Consider the following 19,194-nt stretch of genomic DNA (forward strand, 5'->3'; position numbering starts at 1 on the left):
TCACATGCGACCAGTCGCCATTTCGTCCCCCTTAGTCTCTTTCCGGCCCCTCCTCTATCGGGGCGGGGTTTTGGCCTTCGCGCCTCTACTACTCGAGGAGACGCTCGAGCGGGAACTCTTCACGCCCAAGATGGTGGCTTTTCAAATTTTCCGGCCGGACACCTCCGGCGGTCACACAAGGCGCACTTCCACCAATCGGTAGAACGGTAGGATCCTGTTCGTGACGCCAAGTTGTCGCGAGCGGAGGAGGGGACGCTGCGCTCTACCACTGCTCGGGTCCGGCTGCTACTGCCGTTGCTCGGTGGCTCGAGCGATGGGCCGGAACCCAGGGACTCGAGCGGCGCTCCTCGCCAGTGAGTAAAAAGGGGGGGTTTGGTTTTTAGGGATATTGTCCGTGACGCCACCCACGGTTGTGGTGATTGTGTGGACACCACCGCTGCTCTGGAAGGGGATCCCGGGAGCGGTGACAGGGAGCAGCTTTGGTTATTTATTCTCCCCTCCGTGGGTAGGGGGGTTGGTTGTCCCAGGGCCCGATGATGGGGTAGGGATTGATGACAGGCGGGTTGCGGGGCCTGATGAGGTGCAGGGTCGCGGGGGCAGCGCTGTGCCGCACGGCACGGAGGTACTCGCTCAGCCCCAATGATCATGACACAGTTCACGGTAAAACAAGCGGCTGGATGGACGGGTCCCTCGGACAGCTGCGGTGTTGTTGCTCCCGGCAGGTTAGCGGTGACTGTCTTTCCCTGCACCTAGTTACGGTAGTTGGTTCCGATGGGTTCCCACCGGTAACCCGCTCCCCGACTTGGATGTGAGCCGGGGGAGCCCCTTTTGCCCGCAGGCGCTGAGAAACGGTTGCCTTGGCGGTGGCGGTGTCTCTCTCACTAGGTTGGACTGTTGCCTTCTGTCGGGACTTGACTGTTTGGAAACCCAGGAGGTCCCCTTCACTAACGGATTCGGCAAATTCACGGCGACTCCTAGCCTTGCCGGGGTCCGAAAAGCCCCTGCCACTGGTGCTGGCTTCTCTTTGCGTACCGGTCTGGTACCGCCGGGCCACCACCCGTCCACGGTCCTTACGGTAGACTCCAATCGGCCACTCCTGCAGACGGTCACCACCGTCTGCCAACCTTGCTGATATGTCCGGGCTCCAACCCGGACACCTGCAGTAGCTTAGCAAGCTTTCACTCTCTGCACTTAACTCTGCTCCGCACTCGAGCTCTGCCTGAGCTAAACTGACTCCAGCTTCCTGCCTCCAGGACTGTGAACTCCTCGGTGGGCGGGGCCAACCACCTGGCCCACCCCCTGGTGTGAACATCAGCCCCTGGAGGAAGGCAACAAGGATTTTGTGTCTGACTTTGATGTGCCTGCTGGGAGTGTGGAGTGTTGTGGTGTTGTTCTCTGTGGCCCCTGGCTTGTCCAGGGCGACACATCACTATTCTGCTGGTGCAGTCACTGTGTACATACATTACATTACTGATCCTGTATTGATCCTGAGTTAGCTCCTGTATTATACTCCAGAGCTGCACTCACTATTCTGCCGGTGCAGTCACTATGTACATACATTACATTACTTATCCTGTACTGATCCTGACTTACATCCTGTATTATACTCCAGAGCTGCACTCACTATTCTGCTGGTGCAGTCACTGTGTACATACATTACATTACTGATCCTGTACTGATCCTGAGTTACATCCTGTATTATACTCCAGAGCTGCACTCACTATTCTACTGGTGCAGTCACTGTGTACATACATTACATTACTGATCCTGTACTGATCCTGAGTTACATCCTGTATTATACTCCAGAGCTGCACTCACTATTCTGCTGGTGCAGTCACTGTGTACATACATTACATTACTGATCCTGTACTGATCCTGAGTTACATCCTGTATTATACTCCAGAGCTGCACTCACTATTCTGCTGGTGCAGTCACTGTGTACATACATTACATTACTGATCCTGTACTGATCCTGAGTTACATCCTGTATTATACTCCAGAGCTGAACTCACTATTCTGCTGGTGCAGTCACTGTGTACATACATTACATCACTGATCCTGAGTTACATGCTGTCTTATACTCCAGAGCTGCACTCACTATTCTGCTGGTGCAGTCACTGTGTACATACATTACATTACTGATCCTGAGTTACATGCTGTCTTATACTCCAGAGCTGCACTCACTATTCTGCTGGTGCAGTCACTGTGTACATACATTACATTACTGATCCTGAGTTACATCCTGTATTATACTCCAGAGCACACTTTTACAGTGGGCACATAACTTAGGCAAAGTTTTCCATAGTACCAGGCATGATTGCACAAACTTCCTTCTCCATCTCCTTCAGAGCTGTTGCCTGTGAATTGAAGGTTAATTTCTCTACCATAAGCCGTCTGCATTAATGATTTCAGAAAATTTGGCCGTACATTCCTGCAGTCAGCATGCAAGTTGCACAAGATCTGTTGCATTGTGCTGTGTGATAAAACTGCACATTTTAGGGTGCCTTTTAGGCGGGCTTTGCATGTTGCGACATCGCAAGCCGATGCTGCGATGTCGCACGCGATAGTTCCCGCCCCGTCGCAGGTAGGATATCGTGTGATAGCTGGCGTAGCGAAAATTATCGCTACGCCAGCTTCACACGCACTCACCCGCCCTGCGACCGTCGCTCTGGCCGGCGACCCGCCTGCTTCCTAAGGGGGCGGGTCGTGCGGCGTCATAGCGACGTCACACGGCAGGCGGCCAATAGCGGCGGAGGGGCGGAGATGAGCAGGATGTAAACATCCCGCCCACCTCCTTCCTTCCGCATATCCTACCGAAGCCGCGGTGACGCCGGTAGGAGATGTTTCTCGCTCCTGCGGCTTCACACACAGCGATGTGTGCTGCCACAGGAATGAGGAACAACATCGGACCGTCGCGTCAGCATAATTATGGATTACGCCGACGCTGCACCAATGATACGATTAGGACGATTTTGCGCTCGTTAATCGTATCATCTAGGTTTTACACACTACGATGTCGCATGCGATGCCGGATGTGCGTCACTTTCAATTTGACCCCACCGACATCGCACCTGCGATGTCGTAGTGTGCAAAGCCGCCCTTAGTGTGGCCAGCCCAAGGCACACCTGTGCAATAATCATGCTGGCCAACCTACAGTCCCTGACAGAAGTTCTGTCGCTTATCCATGTTATGTAAATAAAAGCTTATAACCTGACTTTAAATTCATCCATTGGTTTTATAAATTACTCTTTTGAAAGCTGAAACCTTCCCAAATTTGGTTTAGGTTATGAAAATAAAGTTGCTGCAAAGCTGAAATATTGATCATTTAATGAACACAGAAAGGTCAGATTTTGGCAACACAAAAGTTTTGTCGCCTTGTCATATACTGCACCCAATCATAGTTTACATCCTCACCTGTGCTCACTAAATAATCGGTTAAATAGTGGGTGTGTATAAAAAGAAACCCAGCACCGCAGACCATCAGTGAACTGCAACTTGACCTCTGACAACATGCCAAAAATCCACCCTGCGACCATAGCCTTGATTATAGAGAGGCTGAAGACCAGATCCACTGCAGAGGTGGCTCGCACCTTTAATGTGTGTCAGCGTCAAGTACAAAGAATTAAAAAAAGATTTGAAGAGACTGGAGATATTTTTGATAAGCCCAGGTCCGGCAGACTCCGCAAGACCACTGCTCAGGAGCAACGTTTGTTGGTTAGAAAATCCAAAGCCAATAAATTGCATGAATCATTGTTGAACCGCATGGATGGAGTCCTTCAAGCTCATGGAAGTGACACAAAATATTAAATATGGCTCTATTAACAGCACAACTTCATTCACCAATGTTATGCAACATATCTTTGTATTAGAAGTTAATTACTTGTTTAAATTTCACATTACTTTCTGTGGGCGACAAAACTTTTGTCTTGACAAAATCTGACCTTTCTGTGTTCATTAAATGGTCAATATTTCAGCTTTGCAGCAACTTTATTTTCATAACCTAAACCAAATCTGAGAGGGTTTCAGCTTTCAAAAGAGTAATTTATAAAACCAATGGATGAATTTAAAGTCAGGTTATAAGCTTTTATTTACATAACATAAGCGACAGAACTTCTGTCAGGGAATGTAGGGCACACCTGTGCAATGATCATACTGTCTAATCAGCATCTTGATCTGTCACACCTGTGAGGTGGATGGATTATCTCTGTAGAGAAGCGCTCACTAACAGAGATTTAGAGAAATTTGTAAACAATATTTGAGAGAAAACGGCCTTTTGTGTTCATAAAAAAAGTCTTAGATCTTAGAGTTCAGCTCATGAAAAATGGGAGCAAAATGAAGTGTTGTGTTTATATTTTGTTCAGTGTATGAGAACCCCAGTGTGCATCCATGGGATGTGCGCATGGCTCAAACAGTTTGTCAGGTCGCGGGAAGGACGGCCACTAACTGAAGGCTTCTCGAAGGGATTTTGGATTTCTTTTGAATATCCGGTGGTTTTGCAGTTGTTCGATAATTAGAAGTCTTTTTGCGAGAATATTGATGTGGCTAGGGAAAAATTAAAAGAGACACAGTTGGCGGCGGGTAAAGTAGTTCTCTTTGTGGAGTCTTCTTTTATGAGCTTGGGGATAGCCTTTTTTGGTCTAAGCCCAAGAAAGAACCTGGAAATTTCCATCTTATTCATCTCTTATATCTTCGTGGGGAATCAGTCGATGACATGATAACAAGAGAAGAGGCAGCGGTCTCTTACACTTCCTTCAGCCTGGCAATACAGAGGTCTACTGCTATAAGAAAGGGATGCTACTGGTTAAGCAGGATATCCAGTCGCCTTTTTGACTTTTACTAGTTGATCCTGACTGTTTTCACCTTTTGGAAAACAGATCAGATGATTTTTTTTCTTCGTTGGCGTGTTTTTACCTATCAGTTGTTCTATTTCATGCTATCATTTTAAGGTTTTTGCGATCTTTGTGGAGTGGTTGGTTTGGTTTTGAACAGTAGTGTCCTCGGTAATGCATTATTTGGATGAGATTTTATGTATAGGTCCTCACTATGATAATACTTTTTGCATTCATTTCAGTGTTTGATGGAGCGTATCGGGGTTCCCATAGCAGAAAACAAAATTAAGGTCCCAGTGACGACTTTATCATTTTTAGGTATTGAGTTGAATACGGTTAACATGGTTTTTTATCTTCCAGAATAGAAGGTAGCACAGCTGATGTCAATCACTTGTAAGGCTATGTGCCCATGCTGCGGAAAATGCGCTTAATTTGCCGCGGATTTTTCGCGGAAATTCGCGGATTTTTCAAAAATCTGCAGCACAGCTACTCCCCAGCCATTTCTATGGCATTTGGGAACTGCTGTGCCCACGCTGCGGATTTTTCCGCAGCGGAAATAATGCAGATTTCCCTGCGGAAAAATCAGCAGCATGTCAATTATTCCTGCGGATTTCTCCGCAGGGTCCCATATACTTACCTGCCATAGTAGACACCCGAGTCACTTTCTCCGTCCGGTGTACAGCAGCGTGGTGGATCCAGGTACAGGAAGGAAGAGGTGGGCGGAGCCTGCACAAGCTCCGGTCATGTGACAGCCGAAGTTACTTCAGGCCCGCCCAGCTTCTCCTGTAGACGCTGACAGAGTGACACGGCCGCCGGAAAGCGAGGTGCTGCGTGATGGAGGTGAGTATGAACTCCCGATCACTGCAGCACATGTTCTGCATTGAGGATGCAGTGCCGAAGCCATGGTACTGTATCCTCAATGCAGAATGCCCGCAGGATATCCGCAGGACATCCCGCAGCATGGAAACAGACAGAAGTTGTGGTGCAGTTTCCTGGGAGCTCCTGTGGAATGTCCTGCGGATATATCCGCAGGACACTGTCCCCGTGGGCACATAGCCTTAGGGGGTGTAAGGCTCGTCTGCCCCAGTCCTGCAAACCACCATGTAGTCATGTGACTGTGTAATGTTTGAATTGATGTTATGGTGTAATTTGTTCATGCGGCCAGTAGATAACCACAATGTATTTACTGCTTCCCTGGTACTTTTGGGCTAGGGAGAATTAATGGCAAAGTGGAGTTTAGCGAGTAAAAAGGTTAGGAATATAGGAAGGAGTAGGAGAGTCCCTAGGAGAGAAAAACAAACTTCGTCTGTGGGAGATGTGGTGAGAGGAGAATCCGGTTCACTTCAATTTGTTGTGATCTACGGGTCGAATCTGGGTCCTGGACACGCAGGGTCCTAGTGAGGAAAGTATTCAAAAATAGCAGTTGCACTCAAGTAAAGGGAAGGAGAAAACCAAGAAGATTGTGTATAGTGTATGTGGTGAATATTGGAATTTGAATACGCATTATTGCTAAGAAAACATGAAAATAAATTTGAAATTTCTTTTGGAAAAATATGAGTTAGCAAATGTTTTCATGTTTTCTTAGCAGTAATGCATATTCAAATTCCAATATTCACCATCTACATTCTTGATTTTTCTCCTTCCCTTTACTTGAGTGTAACTGCTATTTTGTATATTCTATGTCATGTTCAGTATGCACCAGTTCAGACTATGAGATTAGGAAGTGGCGGCAATTTTTCTAGCTAGTGAGGAGAGGACTGTCCGAACTGCGTCCCAAGGTGTGGGTGAAGTCCGTGCAGCCTGGATGGTGACCGTTCCCTGGTGCATACTCAACGAACCCCTTTAGTTGGCGTAAGGTCAGTGGGCTCTAAAGAGAAGAGTAGGTCCTGACGAAACCAGGCAAAGGCATGCTGCAACAGAAAGCCCCATCAATATCTACTAGCTAAATCCCTGTGAGTGGGACGCAGAGTGACCAGAAGGATTTTTTAATTCTGCTGTGTAAAATGAAGCTGAAAGAGAAGATGAGGGGCTCAAGTGCTCTTTTGAAATCCTGACCACTAGGGAAACGCTCGGCCGGCAAAAAAGGTACATCTCAGTAGCTAACTGCAACACCCTCGGGGGTCAAGAGTTTGCCCGCCTAAGGCGTGTTGAAGAATTGTATTAAAAGGTTGCAAGTAAAGACGTTTTGTTAAAGGAATCTATGAGAGTGTTAGTGTTTGTGTCTCACCAAGAGAAAGTAATCATATTAGTTGCACTGGAGTCGCGATTGGGGTGTAGAGAAATGACACTGGGCTGTGCCGCAGCCGAACAGCCTTTGCTACGACTACCAAGGCCCATGTCCGCCCCTCCAACACACTCATCAGTTTGATAAAGCAAAATAGGATTTTTTGCATCAAGTCCTACTTGCTATTGGGTTTTCTGGTCTTTGCCTGTAGGATAAATTCTTTGGGGAGAGTTTTCTCTATAGTTTTATATTTAGCAACTCGGAGAGTTCTAAAGCCAGATCATTGTATAAGGATTACTAGACCATTGAGAGAAGATCAGTTAATATGGAAGACTTTTAATGCCTAAGGTGCCCAAAAAAGTCCTCCTGCCACATGGTACGTGGGCAACCTGTGGTGGTCATTTCAGATTTTGTCTTGGGGTCAAAAAGTTTCAAATTCTGTGTTACTGCTGTGCAACCTTCCCGTGATCCATGTACTATCTGATGGTGGCCCCCAGCACTGTAGAGATTACTATTCTTAACAGCTATGTTAAGAAATCAAGAGAGGTGGAAGTCATGAAGCTGTCATAGAAAACAGTCACCGTCATGCATTTGGGGTTGTATTGATTAATGAAGGAAGCACGTTACTGGAGGCAGATGATATTGTCGGTCCAGCTTCACATTTACCAGTGCTTGCTGTCTGTAAATAGTGCTGATAGGATCTTTATAAATGTGTAAATACTAGCTGCTATTCCATGCACAGCACCAGGGCTGTATTTGCCATTAGGCACTTGAGGGCACGTGCCTGGGGCGGCGCCTTCCAGGGGGGCGGCGCCCAAACCAAAATTTAAAAAAAAAGCTGTGTGCACATACCCGTAATCTGACTGATCAGAAGGGGGCGCCACCACTGACAGTGCCTAGGGCAGCAAAAACCCCAAATACGGCCCTGCACAGCACACACTAATGTAGTGCCCCACGGGAGCTGCAGGGCTACTCGTCACCGGGCCAGTGGTGTTTAGAGTTGCTGTGAATGGCATGACCCAGCTCCGTGGCCCCGTCGGCTACATAAAAGAGGGATGAAAGGTGACAGAGATGGGGGATGATGGGGGTTGGCTGTGCAGTGCCACCCGTGGTGTCCAGCCAGGTCTTAGCCACCGCTGCGAGATGTTGCTCTCCTCCGGGGCTGATGACAACGCAGCTCAGATAGTCCAGCTCCCCACAGGTGGAGCGAGCCCAAGTAAGGACAGCGGTGATGGGGGGAGGGCCATTGTCGCTGAAGCATGGGACGGCAATAAGAGGCTGAGGCAGCGGTTGCGGTTCCAGGTCTTTTACTCACAGTTCATGTGCTGCGCCCTGAGAGTACCAGTCATCGCCGTGCTGGGCCCCAGCCGATCCCGGATGAATCAGAGGTCACCACCAGTGTTGTGAAGCATGTGAGACCTTCCTCCATTGCGCTCTGTAGTGTGCATCCCCGTTGCGTGAAGCTACTTGGGGACTCTAGTGTCCTTGGCTTTAGTTCCCATCCCATATGTAGGCAGCGCAAAATTTGTTATGGACCTGACTGTGGCCATGGCTCCTGTCTCTATATGCTGCTGGTGCCCCGGGACTTTTAGTGGTGGGCAATGAGACATGAAATCCCCCTTCCCTGTAGATTCTGGTAGTCCAACGTAAATTATGTTCTACCCTGGGCCTCTGCACCCCGACGGGTCCTGAAGGGGCTGTTGGGGCTTACTCTCTGGCTACCGTGTTGCTCCTCTATCTCACAGCTCCACCCAGTCGTCTACTGGTTCTCTCTCAGTCTTCCCCTCTGAGGGGCCTTTCAGCATCCCTCCAGAGGCCTTGCTCTTCTCTGTCTCAAGCTGTTCTCTCTCCTGTGTCCCAGACAGTTCTGTCCTGAAACTGTTCTGAAGTGAAACTGTGTGTGTTCGCTCACTTTCCAAGGCAGCCATCACCTTCCTGATGACTCACCAGTGCGGGAGAAAACCCGTTGCTGCCCACCTGCAGCCCAGTCTGGCAGGAAACCACATAAGTGTATTGTGTAACTCCTGACTCATTGTGTTGTGTAAGCTAGAAAACACCAGTGGTTAACCTCATCTTACCTGGAATAAGTACTGCACTTTAAAGGAGATGCAATACCCTGAGGCAACTGAAGCCTCAGGGTTGCCACATTCCCCCACAGCAAATCGCAGCACTCCCGGGCTGTAACAAAACAAAGTTAGTACACCGCAAATTTTTGTTATGCATAAAAAAATATGAACATTCTTTCCTTTATGGGAGGCAATATCACTTTAACGTTTCAAATTTCACAGACTTCGCACCACGGAATAGAAAAGAAAGAGAGAAAAGCAAAAGAGAGAGAGAGAGAGAAAGGAGAAAGAAAAAAAAACATTCTTCATACTATACTATAGCATTATTTAACTATCTACAACACATTTACTTTCATGCTTCTATCTGAGCCGCTGCTGGTGGTACCAGACGACCGGCCCAAGCCCCCCCTGCTGCTGTACACTATGCGACATCCTCCAATATGGTGTCCAGTTTTTCCACAGCGACCACAGATAGAGAGTCCAGTCCAGTATACGCCCCCCCCCCCGGTGTACTGCGGCAACCATAATGCTCCCTGAAGGTACGGCATAACAAATGGCAACACTGGGCAGCTTAATGACAAGTCCTTGTTTTCAGTAAGTCTCTGGCAGTGGGGATCTCTTTCGCGATCTTTCTGGGCTCCAACTGCGTGTTTGCGCTCTTTTTGGGTTCATCTATTGTGATGGATCCTGTGTTATCTACTGTATATAGAGGTGTTATCAGTTGTTGTAAAGGAGGAGGAGGAGGTGAGTTGTGACGTCACCTATTGTGAATGGCGGATCCTTTGTTATCTACTGAATATAGAGGTGTTATCAGTCATTGTTCAGGAGGAGGAGGTGATCTGTGTTATCCCCTATTGTAAATGGTGGATTCTGTGTTATCTACTGTATATAGAGGTGTTATCAGTCATTGTATAGTAAGGGGAGAAGGTGAGCTGTGACATCACCTATTGCGAATGGTGGATTTTGTGTTATCTACTGTATATAGAAGTGTTATCAGTCATTGTACAGCAAGGGAAGAAGGTGAGCTGTGATATCACCTATTGTGAATGGTGGATTTTGTGTTAGCTACTGTATATAGAGGTGTTATCAGTCATTGTATAGTAAGGGGAGAAGGTCAGCTGTGACATCACCTATTGTGAATGGTGGATTTTGTGTTATCTACTGTATATAGAGGTGCTATCAGTCATTGTATAGTAAGGGGAGAAGGTGAGCTGTGATATCACCTATTGTGAATGGTGGATTTTGTTTTAGCTACTGTATATACAGGTGTTATCAGTCATTGTACAGGAGGAGAAGGTGAGCTGTGACATCATAATTTAAAAGACTATATATACATATTAAAATATTTAATATCAACTTAACATAAAAGGTGAATAAACAATATATCTTTTCTCCTTATACATTTTCTTTAGTATTACTCAGCACATGCCTCGCTCAGTACTCCGGCAATCACAGAGGTCTGCGGAGTCGCTGTAAATTCACTTTAATCCATCTCCAGTAATCGTTACCAGTAAGATACAATGCCGCCGTGTCACTGTGTTAGAGAGGTTAAATGAGGATATTTCTTCTTTCACATGAACACAAAGAATCGCTGCAGATACTAAATAAAGGAATTACATTGTGGCCATTGTTCCAGGCTGGAGGCTTCAGATTCGCATTAACACCGCACAGCGATGGCTCCGGCGAGCGTCTGTCACCGCAGAATTATACATCACATTTCAATATGGATTAAAGTGTCTCTGATCACCGCAGCTTGTGTAGATCCAGCAATACACGGTGATTACTTCACTAATATATATTTATAGCAGTCATCTCTTCAAATCATCCTTTACCCCTATAGCCAAAATTACATTAAACACCATCAGAACAAGCAGCGATACAGTGTAGAGGAAAAGGGCAACAACTTGAACCTTTGACGAGAAGATTAATTATAGGCATCTCATATCCATGTCCTCATAGTCTAATAACACAGGAGAAGAGTGGGATGGATCTGACATCAAAAGAACAATCAGTTTCTGAAGGTGATGGGATCGAAGCAGGAAAAATGAGCAAGGGTAAAGGTCTGAGCCACATAGAGGTCAAATTGTGATTTCTGGATGACTCGTTCAGAGCAGCTCCAAAACATCTGATCTGGTGGTGTGGTCTGGTATATGGTAAGTCCTGTGGGGTGGTCTCAGTATATAAGTCTTGTAGAGTTGTTTCAGTATATGGTAACTCTTGTACGGTGGTCCTGATATATGGTAACTCTTGTAGGGTGGTTTCGGTATATGGTAACTCTTGATGGGTAGCTCCAATATATGGTAAGTCTTATAGAGTGGTTTCGGTAAATGGTAACTCTTGTAGGGTGGTCCTGATATATGGTAAGTCTTGTAGAGTGGTTTCGGTATATAGTAACTCTTGTAGGGGGGTCCTGATATATGGTAAGTCTTGTAGAGTGTTTTCGGTATATAGTAACTTTTGTGGCGTGGTCCCGATATATGGTAAGTCTTTTAGAGTGGTTTCGGTATATGGTAACTCTTGTACGGTGGTCCTGATATATGGTAAGTCTTGTAGGGTGGTTTCGGTATATGGTAACTCTTGTGGGGTAGCCCCAATATATGGTAAGTCTTATAGAGTGGTTTCGGTAAATGGTAACTCTTGTAGGGTGGTCCGATATATGGTAAGTCTTGTAGGATGCTTTCGATATATGGTAACTCTTGTGTGGTGGTCCCGATATATGGTAAGTCTTGTAGAGTGGTTTCGGTATATAGATAATCCCTTAGTGACTCCCCTAAAGAAACCACTGAGATATCAATATGTCTTAAAACCTCATTTTATTATTATATTTAAAATCAAATGACAGTATACATTTAGCAAAAGGTAGGGCAGTGGAAATCACAAGTGCAAATCCCTCCTAACAGAGAAGGGGTGAGTGCGGGCGCACCAATACATCAGTACAAGGCAATTATAAGTAAAAAATCCTCATACCGCTATGCCACTTGATCACACAGTCCGTTTAACCAAGTAAATTAAAGTAAACAGTTTTGAATATATTTACAGGCTATGGATCACCAGCACAGCGGTACCAGGCACAACAAATCATAATCAGTTTTTACCATCAGTTAGGCTTGACTGTGGGTCATATATATAGAGAGAAAGAGAAACACCTCTTAAGTCTAATAAAGCTATACAAATCAGGGTGAGCCTGCAGAAAGGGTACTACCCCTATATTAATCCATGCATTCCCAGAATGATACCATGCTTGGGGCATTCGCCCCCTGCCAGGCCCAACCTGGCCCCGATATATGGTAAGTCTTGTAGAGTGGTTTCGGTACATGGTAACTCTTGTAGGGTGGTCCTGATATATGGTAAGTCTTGTAGAGTGGTTTCGGTATATAGTAACTTTTGTGGCATGGTCCCGATATATGGTAAGTCTTGTAGAGTGATTTCGGTATATGGTAACTCTTGTACGGTGGTCCTGATATATGGTAAGTCTTGTAGGGTGGTTTCAGTATATGGTAACTCTTGTGGGGTAGCCCCAATATATGGTAAGTCTTATAGAGTGGTTTTGGTAAATGGTAACTCTTGTAGGGTGGTTCTGATATATGGTAAGTCTTGTAGGATGCTTTCGGTATATGGTAACTCTTATGGGGTGGTCCCGATATATGGTAAGTCTTGTAGAGTGGTTTCGGTATATGGTAACTCTTGTATGGTGGTCCTGATATATGGTAAGTCTTGTAGGGTGGTTTCAGTATATGGTAACTCTTGTGGGGTGTGCTGTATATAATATAAGTCTTGTAGGGTGGTTTCGGTATATTGCATGTCTTGTGGGTTGTTCTTGGTGTATATTAGATCGCGTGGGGTGTTTCCAGTATATAGTAGATCTTGTGGGATGTTGCTAGTATATATCAAGCTTTGTAGGGTGTTCCCAGTGTACATCAGGTTTTGTGAGGTGCTTCTTGTACATGGTAGGTCTTGTAGAGTATTCTTTGTATACAGCATGTCTTGTGAGGTGTTACCAGTATGTGGTGATTGTTATAGGGTGTTCCTGGTATATTAGGTCTTGTGGGGTGTATCCGGAATACAGCAGATCTTGTGGGGTGGTTTTTGTATATGGCAGGTCTTGAGGGGTGGTCCTGGTATATGGTATGTCTTGTTGGATGTTCTTGGTATACAGCATGTCTTGTGAGGTTTTACCCATATGTCGCACTTCTTATAGGATGTTCCCGTTATATTAGGTCTTGAGAGGTGTTCCCAGTATATGGCAGGTCTTGTGGCATGGTCCTTGTATATGGCAGGTCTTCTGGATTGTTCCTGGTACATGGTAGGTCTTGTTGGTTTTTTTTGGTATACAGCAAGTCTTGTTAGGTGTTCCCCATATGTGGCACTTCTTATAGGATGTTCCCGTTATATTAGGGCTTAAGAGGTGTTCCCGGTATATGGCAGGTCTTGTGGCATGGTCCTTGTATACGGCAGGTCTTCTGGATTGTTCCTGGTACATGATAGGTCTTGTTGGGTGTTTTTGGTATACAGCAAGTCTTGTAAGGTGTCCCCAGTATGTGGCGGTTCTTATAGGATGTTCCCATTATATTACGTCTTGTGAGGTGTTCCCGGTATATGGCAGGTCTTGTGGAGCTGTTCTGGCATATACTGTAAAAGTTCTTGTGGGATGTTCCAGTCTACAGCAGCTGCTTAAGTGATCGTGCAGGGAAACAGTGGTGGTTAAAAGCTGCAGCAGGACCGCTGTATGGGAACACGGCATAAGAAGGTCTACATTGCGTATCTCTTACACAAATTTATAGATACATTTATCAAACTGGACATCTTTAATCCTACTGTGTCTCGCCTAGATGCCGGCTCCTCAACTGGACGCCTGAGCAAGAAGAAAGCGCGGGTGGCATCTCAGGTACCTGCTGCTCCTCTGATTGCAAAATTAATCTTTTATGGTAGGCACCCTGGGGTATGAATTCCATGCTCAGCGGTAGGAAATCTTTTCCACCATGTACTGGTAATAAAACACCTCTCTATATACTGCACTTCAGTTCACTTTTTTTTATGAAGGAGAAATCAAAATTCACCAATCTGTAGGAAAGTACAGGTGTATCGCCATACATTAGAATATCATCAAAAAGTTCATTTATTTCAGTAATTCAATACAAAAAGGGAAACACATAAATTATATAGAGTCATTACACACAGAGTGATCTATTCCTATATATTATATAGTCATTACACACAGAGGGATCTATTCCTATATATTATATAGAGCCATTACACACAGAGGGATCTATTCCTATATATTATATAGAGTCATTACACACAGAGGGATCTATTCCTATATATTATATAGAGTCATTACACACAGAGGGATCTATTCCTATATATTATATAGAGTCATTACACACAGAGGGATCTATTCCTATATATTATATAGAGCCATTACACACAGAGGGATCTATTCCTATATATTATATAGAGTCATTACACACAGAGGGATCTATTCCTATATATTATATAGAGTCATTACACACAGAGGGATCTATTCCTATATATTATATAGAGTCATTACACACAGAGTGATCTATTCCTATATATTATATAGTCATTACACACAGAGGGATCTATTCCTATATATTATATAGAGCCATTACACACAGAGGGATCTATTCCTATATATTATATAGAGTCATTACACACAGAGGGATCTATTCCTATATATTATATAGAGTCATTACACACAGAGGGATCTATTCCTATATATTATATAGAGCCATTACACACAGAGGGATCTATTCCTATATATTATATAGAGTCATTACACACAGAGGGATCTATTCCTATATATTATATAGAGTCATTACACACAGAGGGATCTATTGCTATATATTATATAGAGTCATAACACACAGAGGGATCTATTCCTATATATTATATAGAGCCATTACACACAGAGGGATCTATTCCTATATATTATATAGTCATTACACACAGAGGGATCTATTCCTATATATTATATAGAGTCATTACACACAGAGGGATCTATTCCTATATATTATATAGCTTCATTTCACACAGAGGGATCTATTCCTATATATTATATAGAGTCATTACACACAGAGGGATCTATTCCTATATATTATATAGTCATTATACACAAAATGATCTATTCCTATAGATTATATACTGTAATTACACACAGAGGGATCTATTCCTATATATTATATAGAGTCCTTACACACAGAGTGATCTATTCCTATATATTATATAGAGTCATTACATACAGAGGGATCTATTAATATATATTATATAGTCATAACACACAGAGGGATCTATTCCTATATATTATATAGAGTCATTACACACAGAAGGATCTATTCCTATATATTATATAGAGTCATTACACACAGAGTGATCTATTCCTATATATTATATAGAGTCATTACACACTGAGTGATCTATTCCTATATATTATATAGTCATTACACACAGAGGGATCTATTCCTATATATTATATAGAGCCATTACACACAGAGGGATCTATTCCTATATATTATATAGAGTCATTACACACAGAGGGATCTATTCCTATATATTATATAGAGTCATTACACAAAGAGGGATCTATTGCTATATATTATATAGAGTCATAACACACAGAGGGATCTATTCCTATATATTATATAGAGCCATTACACACAGAGGGATCTATTCCTATATATTATATAGTCATTACACACAGAGGGATCTATTCCTATATATTATATAGAGTCATTACACACAGAGGGATCTATTCCTATATATTATATAGCATCATTTCACACAGAGGGATCTATTCCTATATATTATATAGAGTCATTACACACAGAGGGATCTATTCCTATATATTATATAGAGTCATTACACACAGAGGGATCTATTCCTATATATTATATAGTCATTATACACAAAATGATCTATTCCTATAGATTATATACTGTAATTACACACAGAGGGATCTATTCCTATATATTATATAGAGTCCTTACACACAGAGTGATCTATTCCTATATATTATTTAGAGTCATTACATACAGAGGGATCTATTCCTATATATTATATAGTCATAACACACAGAGGGATCTATTCCTATATATTATATAGAGTCATTACACACAGAAGGATCTATTCCTATATATTATATAGAGTCATTACACACAGAGTGATCTATTCCTATATATTACATAGAGTCATTACACACTGAGTGATCTATTCCTATATATTATATAGTCATTACACACAGAGGGATCTATTCCTATATATTATATAAAGTAATTACACACAGAAGGATCTATTCCTATATATTATATAGAGTCATTACACACAGAGTGATCTATTCCTATATATTACATAGAGTCATTACACACTGAGTGATCTATTCCTATAAATTATATAGTCATTACACACAGAGGGATCTATTCCTATATATTATATAAAGTAATTACACACAGAGGGATCTATTCCTATATATTATATGGTTGCAGTGAGACAGCTGTCACTCAGCGTGGGGGCGGGTCTGACTGCAACCAATCAAAGGCGCCGGTGGTCAGGAGAAGCAGTGGATATGCAATGAGGCTAATGAGTGGGTAGGGAAGAAAAATGAGAGGCCGCAGGAACAGCCGTGCCGTGATCGGTGAGTATGAATCAGTTTCCTATCCATTTCAGCCTTTTCCTCTGACCCCCAAACCTCTTTGTTGGGTCCAGCAGAAAATTACTCGCATTTGCCATTCGCTTGCATTGTACTTGCTATTCGGAACGAATTCACGAATATTGCAAAGTATTCATTATGAGTATAGCGAATACGAATATTACGGTACTCACTCATCTCTAATCACTACATAACTGACATCAACTCCATAAACCATTACCCTAACTGTCAAGGCACCACCAGGACAATAGAGAAGAGCCAAGGTGAAGCCCCAGAATTGGAGCATCTAATGTGATGCGCTACCTCTGAGCCGGCTCGGGCTGGTATTTTTAGGCTGGGAAGGGCCCAATAACAATGGACCTTCCCAGCCTGATAATATCAGCCCCCACCTGTGTGCTTTATATTTGCTGGTTGTCAAAAATGGGGGAGACCCCAGGTCATTTTTTATTCATTTATTTATTTGGCTACTATATTTATCTATTATCTATCTTTTCTTTCTTTCTCTTTCTTTCTTTCTCTTTCTTTCTTTCTTTTCTTCCTTCTTTCTTTCTTTATTTCCTTCTTTCTTTCTTTCCTTCTTTCCATCTTTCTTTCTTTCCTTCTTTCATTCTTTCTGTCTTTCTTTCTTTACATATTTCTTTCCTTCTTTCTTTCCTTCTTTCTATCTGTCCTTTCTTTCTTTCTTTCTTTCTTTCTTTCTTTCTTTCTTTCTTTCCTTCTTTCTATCTGTCCTTCTTTCCTTCTTTCTATCTTTCTTTCTTTCCATCCTTCTTTCTATCTAATTTCTTTCCATTTATCATCTTTGCACATCTTGAACACATAAAAAGCATTATTCTCTTAAATGCATGTACTTCTGATCCGTGTTACGTGGACAGCACACGGATGTGACATGGATGCCAACCGTAAGCTATATGTAGTTTTCACTGGCCCATACACTTCTTTTGACCCTTGTCAGCCATTCTGATGGTAAAAAAATGGGCATGACTACATGTGGATCACAAGGACACACGTTTGGTTCACATGGACACATGAAAACACATTGAAAACACAGAGATTTGAAGATCAACAGAGATTTTGATGAATATGTGTGTGAACATGTCACATGTGAAAATGGACACTACAAGAACTGGAAATATGTTAATGTGAAGGAGGCCATAGAGATACGCTGCTTTGTTACAGATGTATCTCTATGGACCTGTATTACCTGCTTCTGGGTTTCCTGCCTCCTAAACAGGTCATGTGTATCAAATCCTCCTATCTCTCTCAGTTTAAGAAATGGTTCATTGGTAGAGCAAGGCATTCACGAGTTTGTGCCCTGGTGAGACCAGGAGATAGGAGAATTACTAATTTAGTTTATGGAGGAAGAGGAGCTACATAGCAGCAAGGAGAGGTGAGAGGAAGTCTGGGCAAAATGCCTGACTGCCGGGACAGCGGGACTGAGCCCTCAAATTGGGACAGTCCCACTGAAACCGGGACGGTTGGGAGTTATGATGAATGTATGCGCTTAAACCTGTCGTCCGTCATCTCCTCCATTCTGCACATGTCAAGATGCTATATATGGATAATTATTCTATTGAATTGTGTCTGTTCTGGCACTAAAATTCACAGCTTTAGCTGTACACTCCAGACTGGTGTAGACACAAGTCTTGTACAGGGGCCCTCCCATATATAAATTCCCAGATGAGCAATACATGACTTATGAGTCTCCTTACACCAGCCTGGCTCTCTCCACGGGAGAAACTTTCCCCCTTATGCCCTGATTGTTCTCCGATCATTCATATTCCTCGTCTCTCGTCCATTCCTCTCACGTTACCGGCTTCTGCCACAATGCATCTTATTTTTATAAATGATTATTTCTTCAGTTGTAAATTTTGGCACGCTTCGCTTTCTTCTCGCTTTTTTGTGTTTTTATTCCACCTTTATATTGATCTATTTGTCTCAACATGCCTCTTATTTAGAAGATGCCTCATTCTAATACAAGAAATGCATTTAAAGCAGCTCCGGCTCCAATCCAGACAGAAATAGTTTTACATGAGTGCAAGAAAACGAATAATGAAAAACAAAGAATAAAAGAGCAGATCAAGAAAGATTATCAGAACCGTACACAGCGCTACAGATAAATTATCTCGCGGGTAGAGGACAGAGGAAAACTATGTCTGCTAGGAAAGAAAGAGAAATACAGTATCTCCTCCTATTAAAGAGGGTTTTCAGGACATTGATATAAATGGCCTGTCCTTAGGATACGTCATTAATTTCCGAATTTATACTTGGCGGTCCAACACCAGCTACCGCCATCAATGTTTGCAACACTCGGATATGCACAGTGCCGTACACTATGTAGTGGCCATTCTCATGTACTGCAGCTCAGTATGGGCAAAGAGACAGACCTGGAAAGGGACAGACGGGAAAAGA

The 19,194-nt window shown here is 43.4% G+C and overlaps 1 protein-coding gene across 1 annotated transcript in view; it reads left to right on the forward strand.

Annotated features, from left to right (window-relative positions):
• The window catches only part of LOC142243809 (uncharacterized), a 166,337-nt gene extending 147,435 nt beyond the window's left edge, over positions 1 to 18,902 (forward strand). The window contains exons 2-3 of the mRNA XM_075316014.1: positions 13,901 to 14,004; positions 18,741 to 18,902. Of these exons, the coding sequence (XP_075172129.1) occupies positions 13,901 to 14,004; positions 18,741 to 18,902 (266 nt within the window). The remainder of the gene's footprint in view (positions 1 to 13,900; positions 14,005 to 18,740) is intronic.
• Positions 18,903 to 19,194: the final 292 nt, after the last annotated feature.

The sequence above is a fragment of the Anomaloglossus baeobatrachus genome, chromosome 6 (assembly GCF_048569485.1).
Source record: "Anomaloglossus baeobatrachus isolate aAnoBae1 chromosome 6, aAnoBae1.hap1, whole genome shotgun sequence".
In the NCBI taxonomy this organism is placed as follows: domain Eukaryota; kingdom Metazoa; phylum Chordata; class Amphibia; order Anura; family Aromobatidae; genus Anomaloglossus; species Anomaloglossus baeobatrachus.